This window comes from Scophthalmus maximus, chromosome 5 (genome assembly GCF_022379125.1).
Source record: "Scophthalmus maximus strain ysfricsl-2021 chromosome 5, ASM2237912v1, whole genome shotgun sequence".
Classification (NCBI taxonomy): domain Eukaryota; kingdom Metazoa; phylum Chordata; class Actinopteri; order Pleuronectiformes; family Scophthalmidae; genus Scophthalmus; species Scophthalmus maximus.
Genome location: NC_061519.1, coordinates 17,606,603 through 17,624,993, shown reverse-complemented (window position 1 = coordinate 17,624,993; position 18,391 = coordinate 17,606,603). Strand labels below are relative to the sequence as shown.

General features: G+C 42.2%; 1 protein-coding gene across 10 annotated transcripts in view; it reads left to right on the top strand.

Moving 5' to 3' along the window:
• Positions 1-18,391, top strand: part of LOC118311237 (dipeptidyl aminopeptidase-like protein 6) — an 81,462-nt gene that overhangs the window by 40,635 nt on the left and 22,436 nt on the right. Inside the window, exon 1 of one of the 10 annotated variants that reach the window (XM_035634922.2) lies at positions 6,846-6,998. The exons of the other annotated variants lie outside the window; for them this stretch is intronic. Within the exon in view, the coding sequence (XP_035490815.1) occupies positions 6,942-6,998 (57 nt within the window). The 5' untranslated portion in view covers positions 6,846-6,941. Of the gene's footprint in view, positions 1-6,845; positions 6,999-18,391 lie in introns of those variants that run through there. 10 annotated transcript variants of the gene reach the window in all.

Genomic DNA, 18,391 nt, shown 5'->3' with positions numbered 1-18,391 from the left:
AAAATGTAGCATTTATACTAAATAGGGAATATAAAGTGTGAACTGACAAGATTAATCTGAAAAAAAAAATAAAGATATAAAAAATTATGAATCCCTTTACACTTTGTAGGTAATGCCCTGCATCCTTGCAAGATTTAGGATGTTAGCCTTTTTTTCATCATCATCAGAGAGGAATCAGGATGCTGGTGGGAGGATGTAATTGCCTCATTTACTCAATATTGGATTCAGTATAAATGTCAGTGATCAAACGGGGGAAAAGAACATAACAGCCTGTGGAGGAAAATACAGGTTGGAGGCACGTAAACAAATGCACAACATAAAAAATCTGCCTCATTAATAAATGGTAAAGTGAGCTTTATATCAGGGATATGATGTGCTCAGCTACAGACAAGTGTGATTTTGATGCTTATGAGCTTAAATTTTCACTTTTAAAAATGCACAGTACAGTATGTAATGCAGCAAACCCACAGGCCTGGCGTCGTTGAGTAATGTGAACCAACGGGCACTGTTGTTACTGCTTAACGAGTGAGTCGACCAGCGGGGCAGCCTTCCCAGAAAAACAGTTAAGTATTGATGAGGGTCAAGGAGGGAGGCGCAGGGGCTAAGGAGTGACACAAAGTTAATGTCATTTTTTATTGTGTGCGTGCGTGCGTGCGTGTGTGTGCGCCTACTGTCCCGACATGACTGTGGTAGATTAATTGTCTCCCCTGCAAACTCCTCTCTGTGTGAAACACCAATAATGAGTCTGATTCAAGTTTTGTGGACTTGTTAATTACCCCTCTGTAATGTCCAGACAGTGAATAACTGCCTCCAGTTGCAGCCTGAAAACTTCCCTGCCTTTCTTCACTCCGCGACATCAGGACCATTGTCCTCGCTGGGACAAATTGATGACCTGTAAGTGCAGTAATGATCCGTGGTGAACTGTGAAGTGCAGGACGGCTCCATCCTCTAACCTGCAGATGCACGGCCCCAGCTCAGCAAAGCGCCAGTGTTGACAGTCAGAGAGGGCAGGTGTGCTTCCAGTTGGACATCTGAGGGAGTCACGGCGAGGCCACAGGGCGAAGGGGCCGTGACTGACGATGGCGTCGGCCCAGGCCGACGGCCGGGCAGCGCGGCTGAATGGAAACAGCTTGTTCCAAATCAGCAGCTATTGTTGATTGAACGGGTTGTATTGACATTGTGCATGAGAACAGTTTACATTTACAGCTATGCCTATGTATTTATTTGTATTTTGCATGTTTTGCGAAAGAGGCAACAGGCTTAGTGGTTCCATGTGGTATTACTGTTTGTTCACCTTTGTAAAGACGCTGAAGTAACAAGACATTAGTAAGGACGCAGGTGCTTTTCCAGCAGCGTTAGCATCATGACTAACTCAATGCCATCAGCCTGGCTACTGTCCAGAGCAGAAAACTACCGTAAAAATCCTAATTTGAACAAATAACCTTGAGTTTAATATGCGGTTGTATTAATAAGTGGGCTGATTGTGCTTCTTGTAGAAAGAAAACAAACTGCATGTGGGTTCTTTTGTCTCTCATGTCTTGGAGCTCTCTCCACGGAGTGGATGCCATACTGAGGTTCACTATTGTTCCATCTCTTTTTCTCTCACCACTTGTTCGCCTGCTTCTGTTCCCCCGTCAACGGGATTCTATTTCTCTTGCAAGGGTTGAGTTGCTTTCGTCAATTCTGCTGTTCCACTGTCTGTCGTTTACAGTGCACTACGGTCAAACAGTGGTAAGAAGTTAAAAAACACACCGACACCCTCAGAACATTTTGACGACATACTTAAAATGAAGTATGTAAAAACAAAGTTTCTCAGAAAGCGGTCCAGGCCTTTTATTTCTTCTTTCACGCTCTTCACTCCGACCTGAGCCGCAAGTCCATCGCTCGCCTCCGGCTCGTCCAAACTGCTGCAACTTGGCTACTCACAAACTCACATTCTTGCATCTTTAGACAGTCTCCCTGGGAGTCTGATTTTAAGATCTTGCTTTTTTACTGTTACGGCTTTGAATTATCAGCCTCCCTGTTATGTCGCTGTCAGTCCCTGGGATCCTCGGGCAGCGGCCTCCTGGTTGTTCCAACCATAGTGCTTTGTATCCCGAGGTGAACAGGCCTTTTAAGTCCAGATCTCATCTTTTACTGTAAATCTAATTTTTTTTATCGGAAAGCCTTCTGTGACAATTCACTCTTTTTGTTCCCACCATTTATCTCTTTTTAACTGTGTTTAGAAACGTTCATTATTTTAAGACTCATATATATTTATAAGATTAAATAGTCTTCATTTTTACTCAAGGGAAATGTGTCTTCACAGCCTCAACATTCTTTCATGCCAGTTGCTGTTTTATTAATCGTGCTGTAGTTTTAATTGTAGCGTACAGTGCTCCGTCACACAGCTGACTCGGCAGCTCCTTGACACCGTCCGACTTTGCAAATTACAAGCTTTGAAAATTGGTATTTACCGCAACACTGTTGTATTGTATCACACAGGTGTTGATGATATGGTGTGTGCGTCCCCTATTCCTCACCGTCGTGGTATTGTTCTGGTCTGCACATAGGGAAAAAAAAAAGAGGCATTTACGCTGTAGTCAAAACATGGTAGATAATGGTCTGCTGCCCGGCACTGTTGGTTGGAGGTGATGGAGGTTGTGTGTGAGGCTTTTCTGCTCTGATGTTTGTTCTGTGGAGGGAGCACAGCTGATAATGATCGGTTATCAAATAAAACTGTCCTGGCCTTTGTCACGTGTTCGCATCTCGCTCTCTTTTGTCACTTTCTTTGGTCTTAAACGACAGTCTCTTGGCCGCGACCGTGGGCAGTGACATCAGGGATTCAGACTTTCATATACACCATTCACAACCTTGTATCAGAACACAAGTTCTTGCATTCATCAAGTGAACTGCATGTATTTCTGTAATCAAATAAACACAGAGCAGCAAGAGGAATTGTTCTGTAAGAAATACATATTGTATATTCATCGACGTAGAGAGAGAGACGACTAGTGGTCACTGGGGGGAGCTAGCATGCAGTTGAAGACTTCCACACTGTTTATTGACAGTTGAGTAAACGGCTGATGTTGGTCCCGAAGAAAGACAGAAATAAAAGAACTAAAACAAAACCACTGCCAATAACTTTAACAACACTCCACATTAATTACTTGGCGCAAAGTACTCGTTTAAGACCTTGGATTTATTTGACTGGTGTCGCCTGGAGATGCTGTCTCGGACAGCACATAAACCATTACATGATTGAATTTGATACAAATTAAAAATTATGTCAATTATGATCAAGATGTGGTTTGAAGGAGAGAGCAGGTGTTGTAAAGACAAGGGCCCTGCTGGCACGTTGACCCCACACGGCTTCATTTTATTTTGCTCCTGCGATTGAGCCTGATGGTCTGTTGTTCCTTTGAAAGGTATTTCAGCTTTGGTCTCTTCTCTCTCTCTCTTTTATTAGAGCTTGGCTGGTCACTTAAGCACTGCCTATGCATTTGCTTTCCTTTTATCTTGTAAATAATGTTCTCGTTGGCTTTCACCCGTCTTAACAAAAAACTTTGTTCACATTTCCTTTTTTTGCAGCGAATTATTCAGAGCTTTTATCCTCTTGAGAGTCAGAGAGTGGATTTGGTCTTTCGCTGAGCATCTGCGTGAAGTGCATTAGTACGAGTGAAAACAGATAATGAGGTGAGGAGAGAAGAGGCTGTGACACATTGGAGGATTAAACTGTAATGTTCACTTGTGTATTTAATTCGATGCAGTGTTGTTTTTTTTCTGTTGCAAGGTCTATGCAAAACACACGCAATGACACAGGACTTCAATCTGAATCAGATGATCTGGATGTGCTTTTTAGGTTAACGCAGACGCGTCTCGTGGAGCTGTCCACAGCCGGGGTGCTGAAATCAGTCTTGGCAGTGAGCTGGTCATGCGGCTCCCTCAGGCCGTTTGTGTGTGTGTGTGTGTGTGTGTGTGTGTGTAGCACAGTGACAGCACTGCCAATATGGTGTGTGTTTGGTATGATGCATGACCTGCCACCAAAGTGTGTGTGTTTGATCTGAAACATTATGAAACTTTGTCTTTGCATCCAACTTCAGTCTAAATACTTGCCTTGCTGATGTTTTTTTTCCCCTGCATCTTTTGTGGATTACATACTTGTACTGTAGTTACACATGTATTTTTTGGTCAGGACTCATGGCATCCAAACATCGATCTGGCATCAGCGGTCTCTTTCTCCCAAATTTTAGAAATCTGTTTACTTCAAAGCGAGGAACAGATTGGGATAAGTTTCATGCAACGTACCTTAAAATGAGGACAGGGACGATTGTTATTACTGTAATGGTTGAAAACTCAGTCAGCCAGACTGTAGCTGGTAGTGGAAACTCAAGATACATCAACAACATGAGGCAGAAACTGTATTTAATGTAGATCATTCACAGTAATACAAGATTCACATTATAGGGCTGTATTGTTGGATACGTGTTTCTGTAGTTACATGGGCCTCTGGAGTTAAGGCTTTTCCGTGTCACTAATTTTAATTCAATTAGAAATTGGCCCCAAAAAACATGCAACTTTTTTCTCGACATTCTCATTTATTTCTTTGTGATACAATTTAAGAGATTCTGCAATATTATATTGATAAAGGATTATTAAACCACATAATTGCCTCAGTTATGGTGCCAGGTTCACACTATCTCGGATGATTATGATGATGATATTGGTGGTGATGTACAGAAACAAGTGAACACTTGAAGCCTTAAAGATTTAAGTCTAACACTCTTAAGTTGAGAAACAAAATTTCCCTAAATATGACTATAATAAACTCACTTTTTCCCAAGTATATAACCTCAGATGATAACAGATAAGATCTGGCAGCACCTCATATCCTCATGTTCATAATTCCTGAGTTAGTGCTGAACAAAGATGAAATCGGAGAATAAGACAGATTGCACAATTTAATTTCCCGGTGCAATCAACATATCTCATGATTCGCTCATTGTTGTAATTACCACACATTTGTACAAACTGTGTGATAAATGGAAAATGTCCTCTAATGTTTAGAGCTTGTTGTACTTATTTCTGTCAATTTAATGATCCGCAAATTGCAGAGAGAATGCAACACCTCCATGCTGTCGGCACAAAAAAAATAATCACCCATTTGCATGTTGGATCGTTGTAACAAGGCCATCTCTCCTTCCCCTTTGCATGCCAAACATCTCCTCCTCTCTGCCCGTGACTCGCATACACAGACTTTCTTTCTTTCTCTCTTATTGCAGATTGTTCACTTCTTTTCCCTACAACAGATGACTGGTTCAAAAGGCCAGGAGTTGTGGAGAAATAGCTTCCGACGAAGCGCTCTTTCCTGCATGAGAGCGCTCTGTGTGCGTGCCTGTGTGTGTGTGTGTGTGTGTGTGTGTGCAGCACAAATAGGCAGACAAGCTGTGCTAATAAGAATGTGACTTGTGTGTGCACAGTGGTGTGACGCACAGCGAAAAGAGTTGCAGCACAAACACCGTGTTTTATTTGGAACTGGAACTATTTCTGCTCTATGTGGGAGGACGGCAGCACTGCTTCTCAACAGCCAGGCCAGCAGAAAGCCTTTGTTTTATTGGCAGACAATACAGCAGCACTAGCACACAGAAGAGTGGAATAAATATGATTTTTATGGGTACAGACACGCACACCATGCAAATCTTTTTTTCTTTCTCCAACGCTGCACATCCTGCAGCGAACAGAACATTGTCGGTCATGAAAGTAGTCCGGCAAGATGAGAACTCAAAATCCCTTTCTCAAGAGAAATGCGCTCATATCTTATAAGTATTTTGTTCTTCTCGCATTGATTCCCGTTTCCATTTCCTGTGTAATGGCCTTGCCAGTAATGAGTGCCCACAGTGATCTGATCCACACTGACACGTCTCCATACTATCAGCCGCCATGGTGAGCTGAGCGGGGAAGCCAACTAAATATAGGTCCAGGTGGAAGGACAGAACCTTGAGCTCTCCCTCTCTTTCTGAAGGGAAGGGAAATGCAACAGTAAAGCATTTTTTCAGACCGCACCGCAGAGACATGTGACACAGCTGCTAAGTTTAGTTTTGTTTTGATTTGATTTTTTCAGTTTTTGCTTCTTCTTCTTCTTGTAGCTTCAGCTTCCTGTGTAGGTCTGATGTGTGTAAAGAAACAACAACTTGATCCCAGTCTGTTGCTTGTTATGCAGTTGCCTCTGAAAGGATTTCGCCTATATAGCCCTCTATTATAGAGGGTTATATAACCCTCTCCAATTCACAATATCTCATAATAAATATGTCTCAGTCGTAAATAACGCAAATTCAAGACTCAATGCTTAAAAAACAAAAAACACAAGTAGCCAACAGGCAGGTTGATGCCGCTGTCACTGTGAGGGGATCTGAACCTCCCACATCGCCGCGGTCCCCAGTTTCCTGCGGATCAGCTGCTGAACCATGCTGTCTGCACCCACGCTCTCTTCTTTATTTTTTGCAAATCACCAGATACCCTTGAACGCTTTGTGCGCCTCTCTCTCTCTCTCTCTCCCCCTCTCCCTCTCTCCCTCCCTCTCTCCCCCTCCCTCTCTCTCACCCTCCTTCTCTCTCTCCCTCCCTCTCTCCCCCTCCCTCTCTCTCACCCTCCTTCTCTCTCTCCCTCTCTCTCTCCCTCTGTCTCTCTCTCTCTCTCCCTCTCTCTCTCCCTCTGTCTCTCTCCCTCTGTCTCACTCTCTCTCTCTCCCCCTCCCTCTCTCTCTCCCTATCTCTCTGTCTCTCCCCCCCTCTATCTCTCCCTCTCTCTCCATCCCCCCCCACTCTCTCTCACTGCACATCACTCCTCTTCATTATTGCGCACCTGTCTGTCTGCAGCGGACGCCGGCTCGACGCGCTCCCCTCTCTCTGTCTCTCTCTCTCTCTCCATCTCTCTTCCCGCTCTCCTCTTGATTTTTTGCCGTCATGACTTCTGCAAAAGATGCGAACGGTCCGGTGAAAGCGGCGCAGCAGCAGGATCAGGTAGGACTGGACGAGTCGTTGATCTCTCTCATCACGGTGCACGTTCGAGTGTGTCCCTCCCTCGGTGTAGCCTGTGTCTCCTAAACCGATGGACAACTTGGAGTTTTTGACTAATAATGTGTTTTCACCTTTTGGGGCCACACGAGTGCAGGGCACACTGACATGGTATAGGATCATCACTGATAGGTTGGAATCAACAGGCTACTCAAACCTGATCAGGTCTGAAATCTGGACTTTTGTCCATTCATTTGTTATGTGAATTGCAATAATGCTACTTGTATTTTTGCAGCATCTTAAACTGACAGAACTCTAACAACCCAGAAAAAGCCCCATACAGTATATAGCCTGTGTTGCATCATGGCAGAAGCAGGAGGTGATAAAAATAAATGCAAATTAAAATAAATAAAAATTATTATTATTATTAAAACGAACAAGCATTAAAAGTTGTTTAATTCAACTGATATCCAACATGGTTAACAAGCACCAAAGTCTATATACTGTCTGGTACATGGTGGAGTCGAGTCCCTATTAGCTCCTTGTCTCATCAGCATCGTACAGTTTGGTCTGTTGGCTACTGGAAGAGTCGAGGGCAGTGATTGTGTATCGGTGGAGTTTGAAGCACTGAACCGTTTCAGTCAGCAGCCGCCGCCACACACAGCCCCCATGAACTCCGAGGGGTGAAAGTGTCAGTTATACCACTTGCACTGCTTAAAGCATGTTGAACTTATTTCAACACTGTTTGTGGTTGTAATTGCTGTCATCTATGTGGCTGGTAGTTAGTTTGGTAATGTATGAAAGAGGAGAAGACGAGAGTGTTGGACTTTAAGGTCAATTTATCCCTCTGCGGTCAATTGGCGCTGTAAGTAGCCCGAGACCAGAGGATCCCGTTGTACCGAAAATTGAACCTAGAAGGAAGTCGCGAGGTCTTCCTCAAGGAACTGGAGGGAATGGAGCTAAACGGCAAAAATAATTATTTACACCGGCTTTTAGACAAGATGTTATCAGGAATGTATATCAGGATTTAAACGAAAAAAATATTATATATATTTGGGCGATTTAGCCCATATGATGCTATCATTATGCCAATGCCTGCTCATTGGTCAGTTTAGGATTTTCCACCGATTGTGACCATGGCCTCTTTATAAACATGGATGTAGTCACCGCCTTGAACCTGTGTTCTCTGGAATGACCAGCAGAGGGCGACTCCACTGGCTGCAAAAAGAAGTCCGTTTTTATAGGAGTCGGAGAAAGTGACTTGATTTTTTAACGTCAGTAAACATTTTCCTGAAGAGTTCATGGTCACTTTGAGTAAAACAGACGATAAAGCACCGTCCAGTGGGTGCAGGTCGCAGGTGGACGTGCAGTGGGTGATGTCTCAGTTACCTGCCGCAGACTTTTTCACCCCGTAAACATGACATCTTGGGGCTACAGCTCCATACGCACCCTTTCATTCTTGGCGACCTCGTTGTTAGAGGAGGTTCACCCGATATTAGAAAAAATCCCTGTAATCGTCCTAGTGATGTAACTACAAATCACAGACTGCAACAGCTGTGATTGGTCCGTTTTGTGGCATGTCTCGCCTATCTCTCTCAGTGGCTGGACAAGCACAAACACTCTCTTTCCTTTTTTGGTACTAATTTTAGTCAAAGTAACTGTTGTCCAACATTTATTAGCCCCAACTCCAACATTATCCACCCAGTTTCAGGTGCCACTGTTTGAAGTACACACACTGTGGCCAAACTAGTGTTACACAAACACATGAAGGTTCACAACAGCGTAGGCCTCTTGTACAGGCATACAGCTCCGTCCAAGAGGCCGTGTGTACCAGCGTAGACTTGATTTGTATCAAACTTGCAAAAACGACCGGTAAGAAATACTTGGTCGTTCATTTTTGACCGGAACTAATCTCTCATAAACAACCCTGTGCATGATCACTGGGGTAAACAGTTGATTTTAAAAGAAATGATTGGACTCAACTGTGTTACCATTTTGAGCATTTAATTTCATTTTAATGGCATTTTGGATTTTCTGGCTGCTGCAGTTGGAATGCGTGCACCGACAAGACACGACTTCTTAACGTCTGCCTGAATATTGAATGAACTCCCACTGTAACCTCAGCCCGCAGGTGCCGCCTCTGTACCACAACAGCCTGTGTGTGGTGTCCTGTTTTCGTGAGCACCTTGACTTGACTTTTGGTGGTGAACCAAACACAAAGGTTTGCAGAACCAAAAAGCAAATATCATTTTGTGTGTGCAAGAGAGAAGAAGAGGGAAAGAGGAGGACGGAATGACGAAGAGTGGCTGTTAACTGCCCTGCACTCTCCTGTCAACTCCTTTGTTTTTAAACTGTGCTGTGCGTGTGGCCATAGGGAACGCTGACGGAGCAACGTGTAGAAACACGATCCACTTCCGGCTTTACATTACTGAGCTCCTGGAACTGATATCATAATTTAAATTGAAAGGTGCTCCACTGAAATAATCCCGTATTTTTCAAAAGAACATCTTGACAACACATTTAGTTGCATAACAACTGTTGATTATCGAGCATTTGGCTCCTGCTGTGCTTTTTTCAAAGCACCTGGCGAAGGCTTCCATGGAACAGAGCTGTTGCATTGGCAGGATATGATTACATTTGATATTTGTCAAAGTGGGAGAGGTTTTGCATAAATGTGTTTTAGAACCACACTTGCATTTTACTGTCTTGTTTCCCGGTGCCCTTTCTCATCTACGCGTAGATCCATTTCTTGTGTCTCGAAAGCAGGCAGCACCTTTGAATATTTTAAGTGTGAAGTGTTTATTTTTGCATCCTGCTCATACATTTATGAAAGCAGGAGTGCAGCGCCGACAGCAGTACAGCATCACTTTTACCGTGTTCAGATCAACAACAAACAAAAAAAACTGGTAGTATGAGCTCTTGGGAGGAGATTGGATGTGAGACTTGAAGAAGAGAGTGTAATGCACATACACTCTGATCTGCAACACAACATAATACATATTGTGAACATGCACCTTGCATTTCATCTCTGTCAGTGAACAAATTAATACAAGTTTATTTGCCTCCAAAAGATTTTCATCCCTGACCGGCCTCGACTTCCTTTTTTCCCCCTCCAGCGTGCACAGTTTGAACGAACAACACCCATTTCCTGTTGGAATAAGGAGCGTGGAAAATATATACAACCCCATCTCTGACACTGTAGCTTCAGCAGTGACCTCGCTCACTGGTAATATCAGTTTCAAATGCATACACCAGCAGATGCCTACTCTTTACTGATGTGCAGAGCGGAGGCAGAGAAATGAAGATTTCCCAGCAGCGGGAAAAACTTGTGCTGCTAAGAAGCACGTGTGAGATCTGAACTCCGGCCCTCTGGGCTGCAGAATCACGCGCTGCTGATGGAGGGTTTTAATGCATTGTCCTGGACTTGAATCTGAAATATGAGTAAATAAGGAGGTGGAAATTCAGGCTGTCTTATCTTCTTTTCCATTTGAAATGCAGTGGTCCTCATTAGCGAAGTCATTACGAGCTCAGGAAATGCATCTCCATGTTCTTCATCTGTTGCCATCGCTGTTGCGCGCTTTTGTCAAACCGCCCCTCACACGGTTTCTGATCATGAGGCTTTCAAGGGGAATAAAAATTGCCACCACGCGATGCTTTGATGCTCCCAGTTTGTTGTTTTATTATCAAATCTTCGCCATCACTATACTTTTCAACTTCAGGTTATTGTCCTGTTCAAAGTAGAAGACTATATCCCATTTCCAACTGCAGGGTGGTTGTAGTGCTTTTTCATCTTTAAAAATAAAATCCAGACTGAGGGGAACAAAGATGACTAACACAGTATAAAAAAAGACCTGTTATAAAATGGATGGGCTGGGTTCACCTACAGCTCACCGGGGTTCTTAAAAATTCAGCTGTGATTAAATCCAAATTTATCCACAAAACTTTCATCATGCTGGATCTGTTTGGTCTGCACATAATTATTCTGTAAGGATAATAGGTCTCTTATCTTTCTTGAGGATGGATTTAATTTTCAGGGGGGGAAAAAGGAAAAAGTTAAAGCAGGGAGAGTGGTGATTCAACTTCAGTCACGTTGCTGTGCGTCACGGTTCTTCCAATGATTAAAAGATACTGTGCCAGTTTTGTCCAGAGGCAGGTGGCAACTCATATTCTCTCATACCCTCCAGAAAACTCTTTTCCACAGTCCCGCCTTTTTCTTGTCAAAAGTCAGCAGGAGTTTACACCACCACATTTTTCCTTATTCCCATCCCAGTTTCACGTACTCAGAGCGACAGCTGATTCTTACCAAGATGAATGAAAAGCCACATAAAACCCAGAGAACGTCTACTGATCTTTATTTCCATGTGTTGTCCTCTTTGGGTTTTTCGTCACAATACCCCACATTTCCCTCTTTATGCTGCATCTTCTCACTTCTGATCTGTGAAGCGAATGCACTACTATTTCTTTACACACACCGGGTAGGATTTCCTCCCCATCTGTTTGGTGGGTTCGTTCAAACAATTATTTCAGGAAGGGTCACAGAGGAAATCTCGACACTTTCAATTATATCAACACCCTAAGCCTCTGAGTTACTCTTCCGCAAATACACTGAGCCACTTTGCGATGGTTTTCTTTGTCGTAATCACAGATGGATGACTCTGTGTGTGCGTGTGTGTGTTTCTGCTCAGGCATAATATGTTAAAAAAATATGTTATTAAAGAAAACAGTAATTTGATATTTGCTAGAATGGAGGAAGAATGTTTTATTTTAATAGTCCTACCAGTCTCGAAGGCATCAACAAATATCTTTGGTGACGCCTGTAACTCACTCCACGTGACTGTTTGTCAAACTGTGGAAGAGAACTTGGTTTAGTCATAATTAGTAAATGCTAATTGAACTAAAGACATTGAACCTGCTAAACATCATCATTAGTAGTTAGCCTTTTTTAAATGTGATCATGTTAGCATGCAGGTTAGAATGCGAGCACAGTAGTGCTTACAGTAAGTGCAGCCACACAGAGCAGCTGGACTGGCTGCATGTCGTCCCTTATTAAGTGACTAATGGATTTCAGTCTGTTGTTTTTACTGTTGTATTTATGTTGTACTGTACATTGTTATGTGTGTTTCCTTAATTTTGCGCTTTGTCACACACACACACACACGCACGCATACACACGCACACACACAGATGAATGGATCCCTTGGAGCGCCTCCCACTCAAGGCCAGTAATGTATCCTTTCTTATAATAAGACGGGTGCTGCACTCTTATGCTATTTTTAAATGCGACACGCTGACCGGGTGTAATTTAATGTAAGATTGTCAATACGGAGAAGAATGAAACTGACTGGAAGAATTGAAGAGTCCGAGACACGGAAGAGAAAAAAGCATCTCATCAGATATTGAATAATTTATTCCCAGGTGAAATCGGATAATGGCATAAAAGGCAGCGGCCTGAATCATTTAATGTTATTTTGACTCGTTATGAAAGAACAACACAATGCACTTGTCCTCTTCTCACTTCAACAATATATGAATGTTGCCATTAGCACTGCCGCCACCACCACCACTAGAATAAAGTACATATACCTGTCAATCTCTCATTTGATATCATGGGTAAAATTTATTTTGCAGATGGCTTACATGGGTCAGATGCTTTGTTTCTTTATTTTGCCTCTGTTTTCTTTCTTTCCCTTATGTTTCGGGATAAATTGTCTTCATATGCAAAGATGTTGATCATGAGAGAAACAAACCAAAAAGGTTGCAACTTGTACGTCATTCCAGAACATGACCTCACATCCATGTCACAACCGTCGATAATCAGATTTTTAAAGCCACATTTTAAAATACATTCAATATAAATGATCTTCTAGCTTGTGTATTACAATTTTTTAACACTGAATGTTCCTTTATTTTTTTTGTATTCTTCTGTGTCTGTCATGAATAACCTGTAATGAAGAGAACACAGCTCAGTGCCTTTTGTGGGAAAAACGATCCAAAAATATATTCAAGCTGAATTGGGAAAGTTCACTGGGACCCTTTTGTATTGCAGATTCACTCCTAATCAGATTAGAGCTCAGTAGGAGGATTTTGTGAGTACGTTAGTGTGAATGTCAACACGTGAGGGAGGAACTCCGAGTGGAGTCGCTGCTTTTCTGTTACTTTGTTTATTCTCAACTAACACCTTCCTCGTAACGTTTTCTTCACTACGACAAGAGACTCTGCTAAATGTTACAGAGAATGCACTCCACAATTTTATTTTCCATTTACTGTCTCCTGGTTCTTCTCCTTGATGTTAGTCGTTAGTCAGACGTGTGATGGTGGTTTACAGGTGAATGGATTTAATTCCCAATTTTGTGCTTCCCTTTCCTTATCAGAGGTCATCCCTTATCAACAAATATGTCTGCAGATTACTATATTTCATCTGAAGATCATTTTCAGAGGCGGACAAAAACAAGCCGGATGGACAGAGACAGGCTGATGCCCTGCTATCTATGAACCAAAAGCCAGTTGGCATGAATTCTTAATCTCACTCATGAATGCCCATGATTTATTGATGCTGTTGTAGAGGAAAAAGTTTACCCCATGTCCAATGCTACCGCTTCACCAGCTTGGAGTTTGACTGCTCTCAGGCAGCGCATGCATTACACTCGAGTGATATATCGTATGTCGAGTGTCCGATGTCTTTAGGTAGCCGGAGATTGCTTTGGTCTCAGATGTCTATACCTCTTGTTTTCGCAGTTCTGGGTCTGTTGCTTTGGACTCCCAGGGCAAATTTCCCACATGGCACGCAGCAGTAATATTAGTCCCAACTGTACTGTACAGCAGCCAGCGCCGTTTTCACTGCAAATTTAACTCAAATGGCTCTCTTGGTTCCCTTGGAAACCAGGTGCTCAGAGATCAGGAAAGATCCATTTCACACTTCAGCAGCGAGCGGAGAGACAAAGAGATGGTTAGACAAAGGGAAAGTGGGAGGAAGAGAGGATTAGAGAAAGAGGGTGGGGGGTGTACAGGAAGCTTGACCTTAAAAGATGCCTCATTCTTAAAGCCCTTATCTTTCTATTTCGGCTCAAAATAGAATGAAAATATTATCAAATGGATTGAAAAAAAAAAAAAAAAGTTGTTGCTTCCCCTCTGGAGTTTTTTCTACCCTTAAGTTGTCAGCACCAAAAGGTTCAGTGTTGTGGCGTCTGCAGAGGAGGGTGAAAATGGCCGCAGTTGTCATTTATTGATGCAGCTTTTGTTATCATCGGCTGTATGGCATGCATGCCTGCCCTTCGCACAGAATAACTGAAGACGGCTTAATGCAGACAGCCAGTCGTGTCTCGGCATGTCTGGAGCTGGAGGTCAAGATTCCATCAGGCACTTATGGCCCTTGCGAAGAGCATTTCAGAACATCCAGAGACGGGCACATGTTCACAGCTGCCATGTTGGTCGTATACTTAAACACTCAAACCGGGAGTTAGAGTTTTTGCAATACGTCTCTTTAGGGTTTTCATTTGCTGGAAACAAAGGAGGCTCTGATGATTTTCATTCACTTTATGAGAGAGAATTCACGAGTATGGAGCTCCCTGTTCATTTGTGGGTGAGTGGGTGGTTCCACATCTCACACAGGGATGAAGCGAATAGAGCCAAGAAGACACTTTAATCTCAGTGGATTGTGTGAGAGAGCAGTTTTTTGGGTTGTTTTTTTTAAATAGATGGTGCCACTACTGAGTCCAAGCTGTGGTTGTTGTGGCGTTTTTAACAACAGCATCATTACTTGTAGGTATAAAAAGCTATAAGCAGTTGAGCTTCCATAAGAACCTACTTACAGTATATTAATGTAAGGCTTGTATTCTGTTGTGGCTACAGTGACTCTTCAATGTGGGTCAATTATGTTTGTCTGCTCGATGATTTGATTCATGTGTTTTATAGGAGAAGAAAATATAAGTTGCCTCAAACTGAACAATCTTTCAGTCTTGTGAGTTTAATATTGAGATATTTTGTCATAGGGTTAAGGTTAGAGTTAAGGGGCAAATGTCTTGCTATTTATGGAAAATAGATACTGGGGAAAATTGTTTGTAATAAAATCCAATGTTTCCCTTTGGTAGTTTGACATAGAAAGGAAGAACGATGTGTAAAATAAAAAATTATTAATAATTAATAATTGTAATAATTAATGGCCAGGTTAGCTTTGGAAATTCTTTTTCAGACAAGGTGTTGACAGTGTATACATGTGAAATGTGGAATGTTGAGGGTTAGGATAAGGGTTAACCTGACCCACTTTTCCAAAAGTCCATGGTCCCTTCCCTCAAATTAGTTTTCACTCCTCAGACAGTGCAGCTGTTTCTATCGGGCTCTAATGGGGGGTTTCGGACTGATTGAGCAGTGAAAGGGTCCGTGAAGAACCTACTCCGCAGCCTTTTCTTCTTGTAGAACATGGACATTATTCTCAAAACTCTCTTGGAGATTAAGCAATGGTTTCAAATGTGTCCATGCAACACCAGAAATAAATGAAGGAAAATTAACATTACTGAAAACCAGTGTGTCTTTCATATCTTTAAGGCCCAACACACAGTAAACAATCTGCTGATGCTTTGTTTTAATTATGGGTGACAACAGTCCACCGCTCTGTTCTGTTCACCACTGCTTATCTTGTCAAAGGAAGTACGATAAACATCGATCACATATTTCTCAAGTTGGTGTTTTGTATCCAGGCATATTGATGGTGGAGGTTAATAGTCGTACCCATTTTCGTCTGCTTGCTCTTCTATTGATGATTTTACAGAGAGAAAAGGCAAACGTCCAACAGTGTCTGACTGTCTATCGATTTGAATTGTGGAAAAGCTCCCTGACCTCTGATTGAATAATTGGGTGTTTGTTTACAGAAATGCCCAGCGCAGCAGGGAAGCGACCGGTGTTCGCCAAGTTGTCGGCATCCTACATTTCCACAGATTGCATTAGAGATTAAGGGAGTGGCTGTCTGAAAAATGTATACCTTCTGCCTCTTGAGCTCCCGTACAATGCTGGATTTGTCACGGGTGGAAATATGACTAAATATTGATTCACCTGCCTCCCGGGCTGGCATCACAGTGCTGAGAGATACTTTCCGCATGTTATGTGGTATAAATCCATCCGTCACATTTATAGATCTGCACCTTTCAGTCAGGTACGGGCTTCTCTTAACTGGATACTGGACCGGGATGCATCTAAATCACCCATCTGCACTAAATGGTTTGGCATTTTCAGCCCAGATGTACACAGAAAAAAAACAAACAGTTATCTGCTTGTCTGCCAAAGCATGTGATTATTTTATTTCGGCCTCGGTCAGAGGTCTGATATCAAACAGAAACCGCACGTCTTTCCTATTAGAGCACGATAACACAGAGAGATTGATATCTTATGAATCCAGAACACAGGTCTGTGCACCTTATCGCGAAAATCCGTTCCTCTGCAGCAATAAATCAGCTTATTGATGTGCCTGTTGTTTTTCTATGTGTAGTCACTGTCTACAGTATTGATTTGCTTTGTTGTGAGACCAGCTGTGCAGAGACACTGAGTGCACAGGTAACATAAATGCACACTTTTAAATGGAAAGTAACTTGTGACGTCGTAAGTCTTCAAGGATGTAAAAGGCATCGTTTATCTATGCCCGACAGTTGAGCCGTCCGTTTCGCTCTAACATGGACACGCACATGGATATACACACATACCCCCTCATTAACTTGTAGGTGGTTCACTGAGCTGCTGCATACTGTTGAGGCCAGATCTAATTGGTTACAAGGATATCAGCAGCTGGACTGATACGGGTGGCTGGAGCTGCTCAGCTTCCTCTCCGACTGTGACCAGAGAGATTAATGTGGATGTGTGATGTCTGTGCACACTCTTAAGTTTCTCACTTAACCTCATCAACCCCGTTCATCCACAGGTACCCTGGTGCAGTGACTCCTTCCCAGCGGCGCACAGGGTCGTGCTCCTGCCGTTGCCGGGAGATACATGGAAAAAAAATGAAAGATATTCAACTAATTTGCAAAAAAAAGAAAAATTATGAATTTTAAAAAACTATTTCCACATATTGAGCGAATTGTTATAACGGAACACTAAGTAAATGTACAATAAATTGTTGAAATAGATAGAAAAGAGTATTAAATTAGAATTAGAGATTGATTAGTATGAATGGATAAGTTAGTTAATAAGAATAAGATAAGATAATGAATAAGACAGTTTGATTAGTCAGCTGAATTATAACAAAGTTTGAATGATTTTACAGTAATGAATAAAAAGTTAAAATACCTCATTACTTATCTTCACCTCCGGTTACACAGTGCAATATATCTTTATTCATCCTGCTCCACTGCACTTTGTTTTCATGTTTGGGTATATTTGATATATAGTGTGTATACTATGAACATACCTTTATTTTATTCTATTTATTACCCAATTTTTTGTCTACCTCTTTTGCTGCTGTAACAAGTGCATTTTCCTGGTGTGGGATCAATAAACTTTGTCTTATCTAAAAATAGGAAAGTAAAAAATAATAGATAAGGAGTTAAAATAGTTGGCATGATGATAAACGTGTCAGATAGTTAGCTAAAAGCATTGAAAAAGTGAACTTAAACTAATGAATTAATGGCTGAGAGAAAAAAAAAATATATAAAAATTGATAAGGGGGCAAAACACCCAGCTTGTGTTACTCCAGGTGTCAAACTTGATGACACAATAAGAAAGAAGAAGAGGAGATGACTGTAACAATATCCACTTTTATCATAAGGTTCATAACCACTTCAAGGAGCCAACAGACAGCTCTTGTGCCCCTGGCTGTTCCAGGTGGTGTTATTGTTTGGTCACTGTATGAATGACCGTCCAAGGTTCACTCTCGTTTCATCTCTTTTTCTACCGCTCTCCTTCTTTTGTTCCTTCGTCAACAAGATTCTTTTTCTCCTGAGAGGTTTAGTTGTTTTTGTCAGTTCGGCTGTTTCCACCGTCTGCCATTTCCATCACTGGGGATAGACACTGGAGATCGCTTTTCTCCGTCTTGGTTTGGTTACACAATGGCTGGTGCGGTTCCTTTGTGCCGCGAATCCCGTCGTCCATTTTTCCGTGAAAAACCACAAGAATAACCTGGTGAAATCCGGACTTATAGTGCACCAAGTGCAGATGGTGTCATTTTTCTATCGCCATTACGCTGTGCAATCAGTTTTAACATCATCATGACACGTTTATCTATTACAGCTTTAAATGAACAACAGTTGGTGCTGAAGAAATGCTACTTCAGTTCATCTGTCAGGGCTGTGGTGTTCAGACTCTATCCTTGAAGGTCTCTTGTGCTTCTCACATGCAAAGTGATGGCGTATCTGAATAGAGCTGACCCGTCCTGAAAATAACAACATGAGCTAAAGAGTAAAAGATCTAAAGAGGGTTTT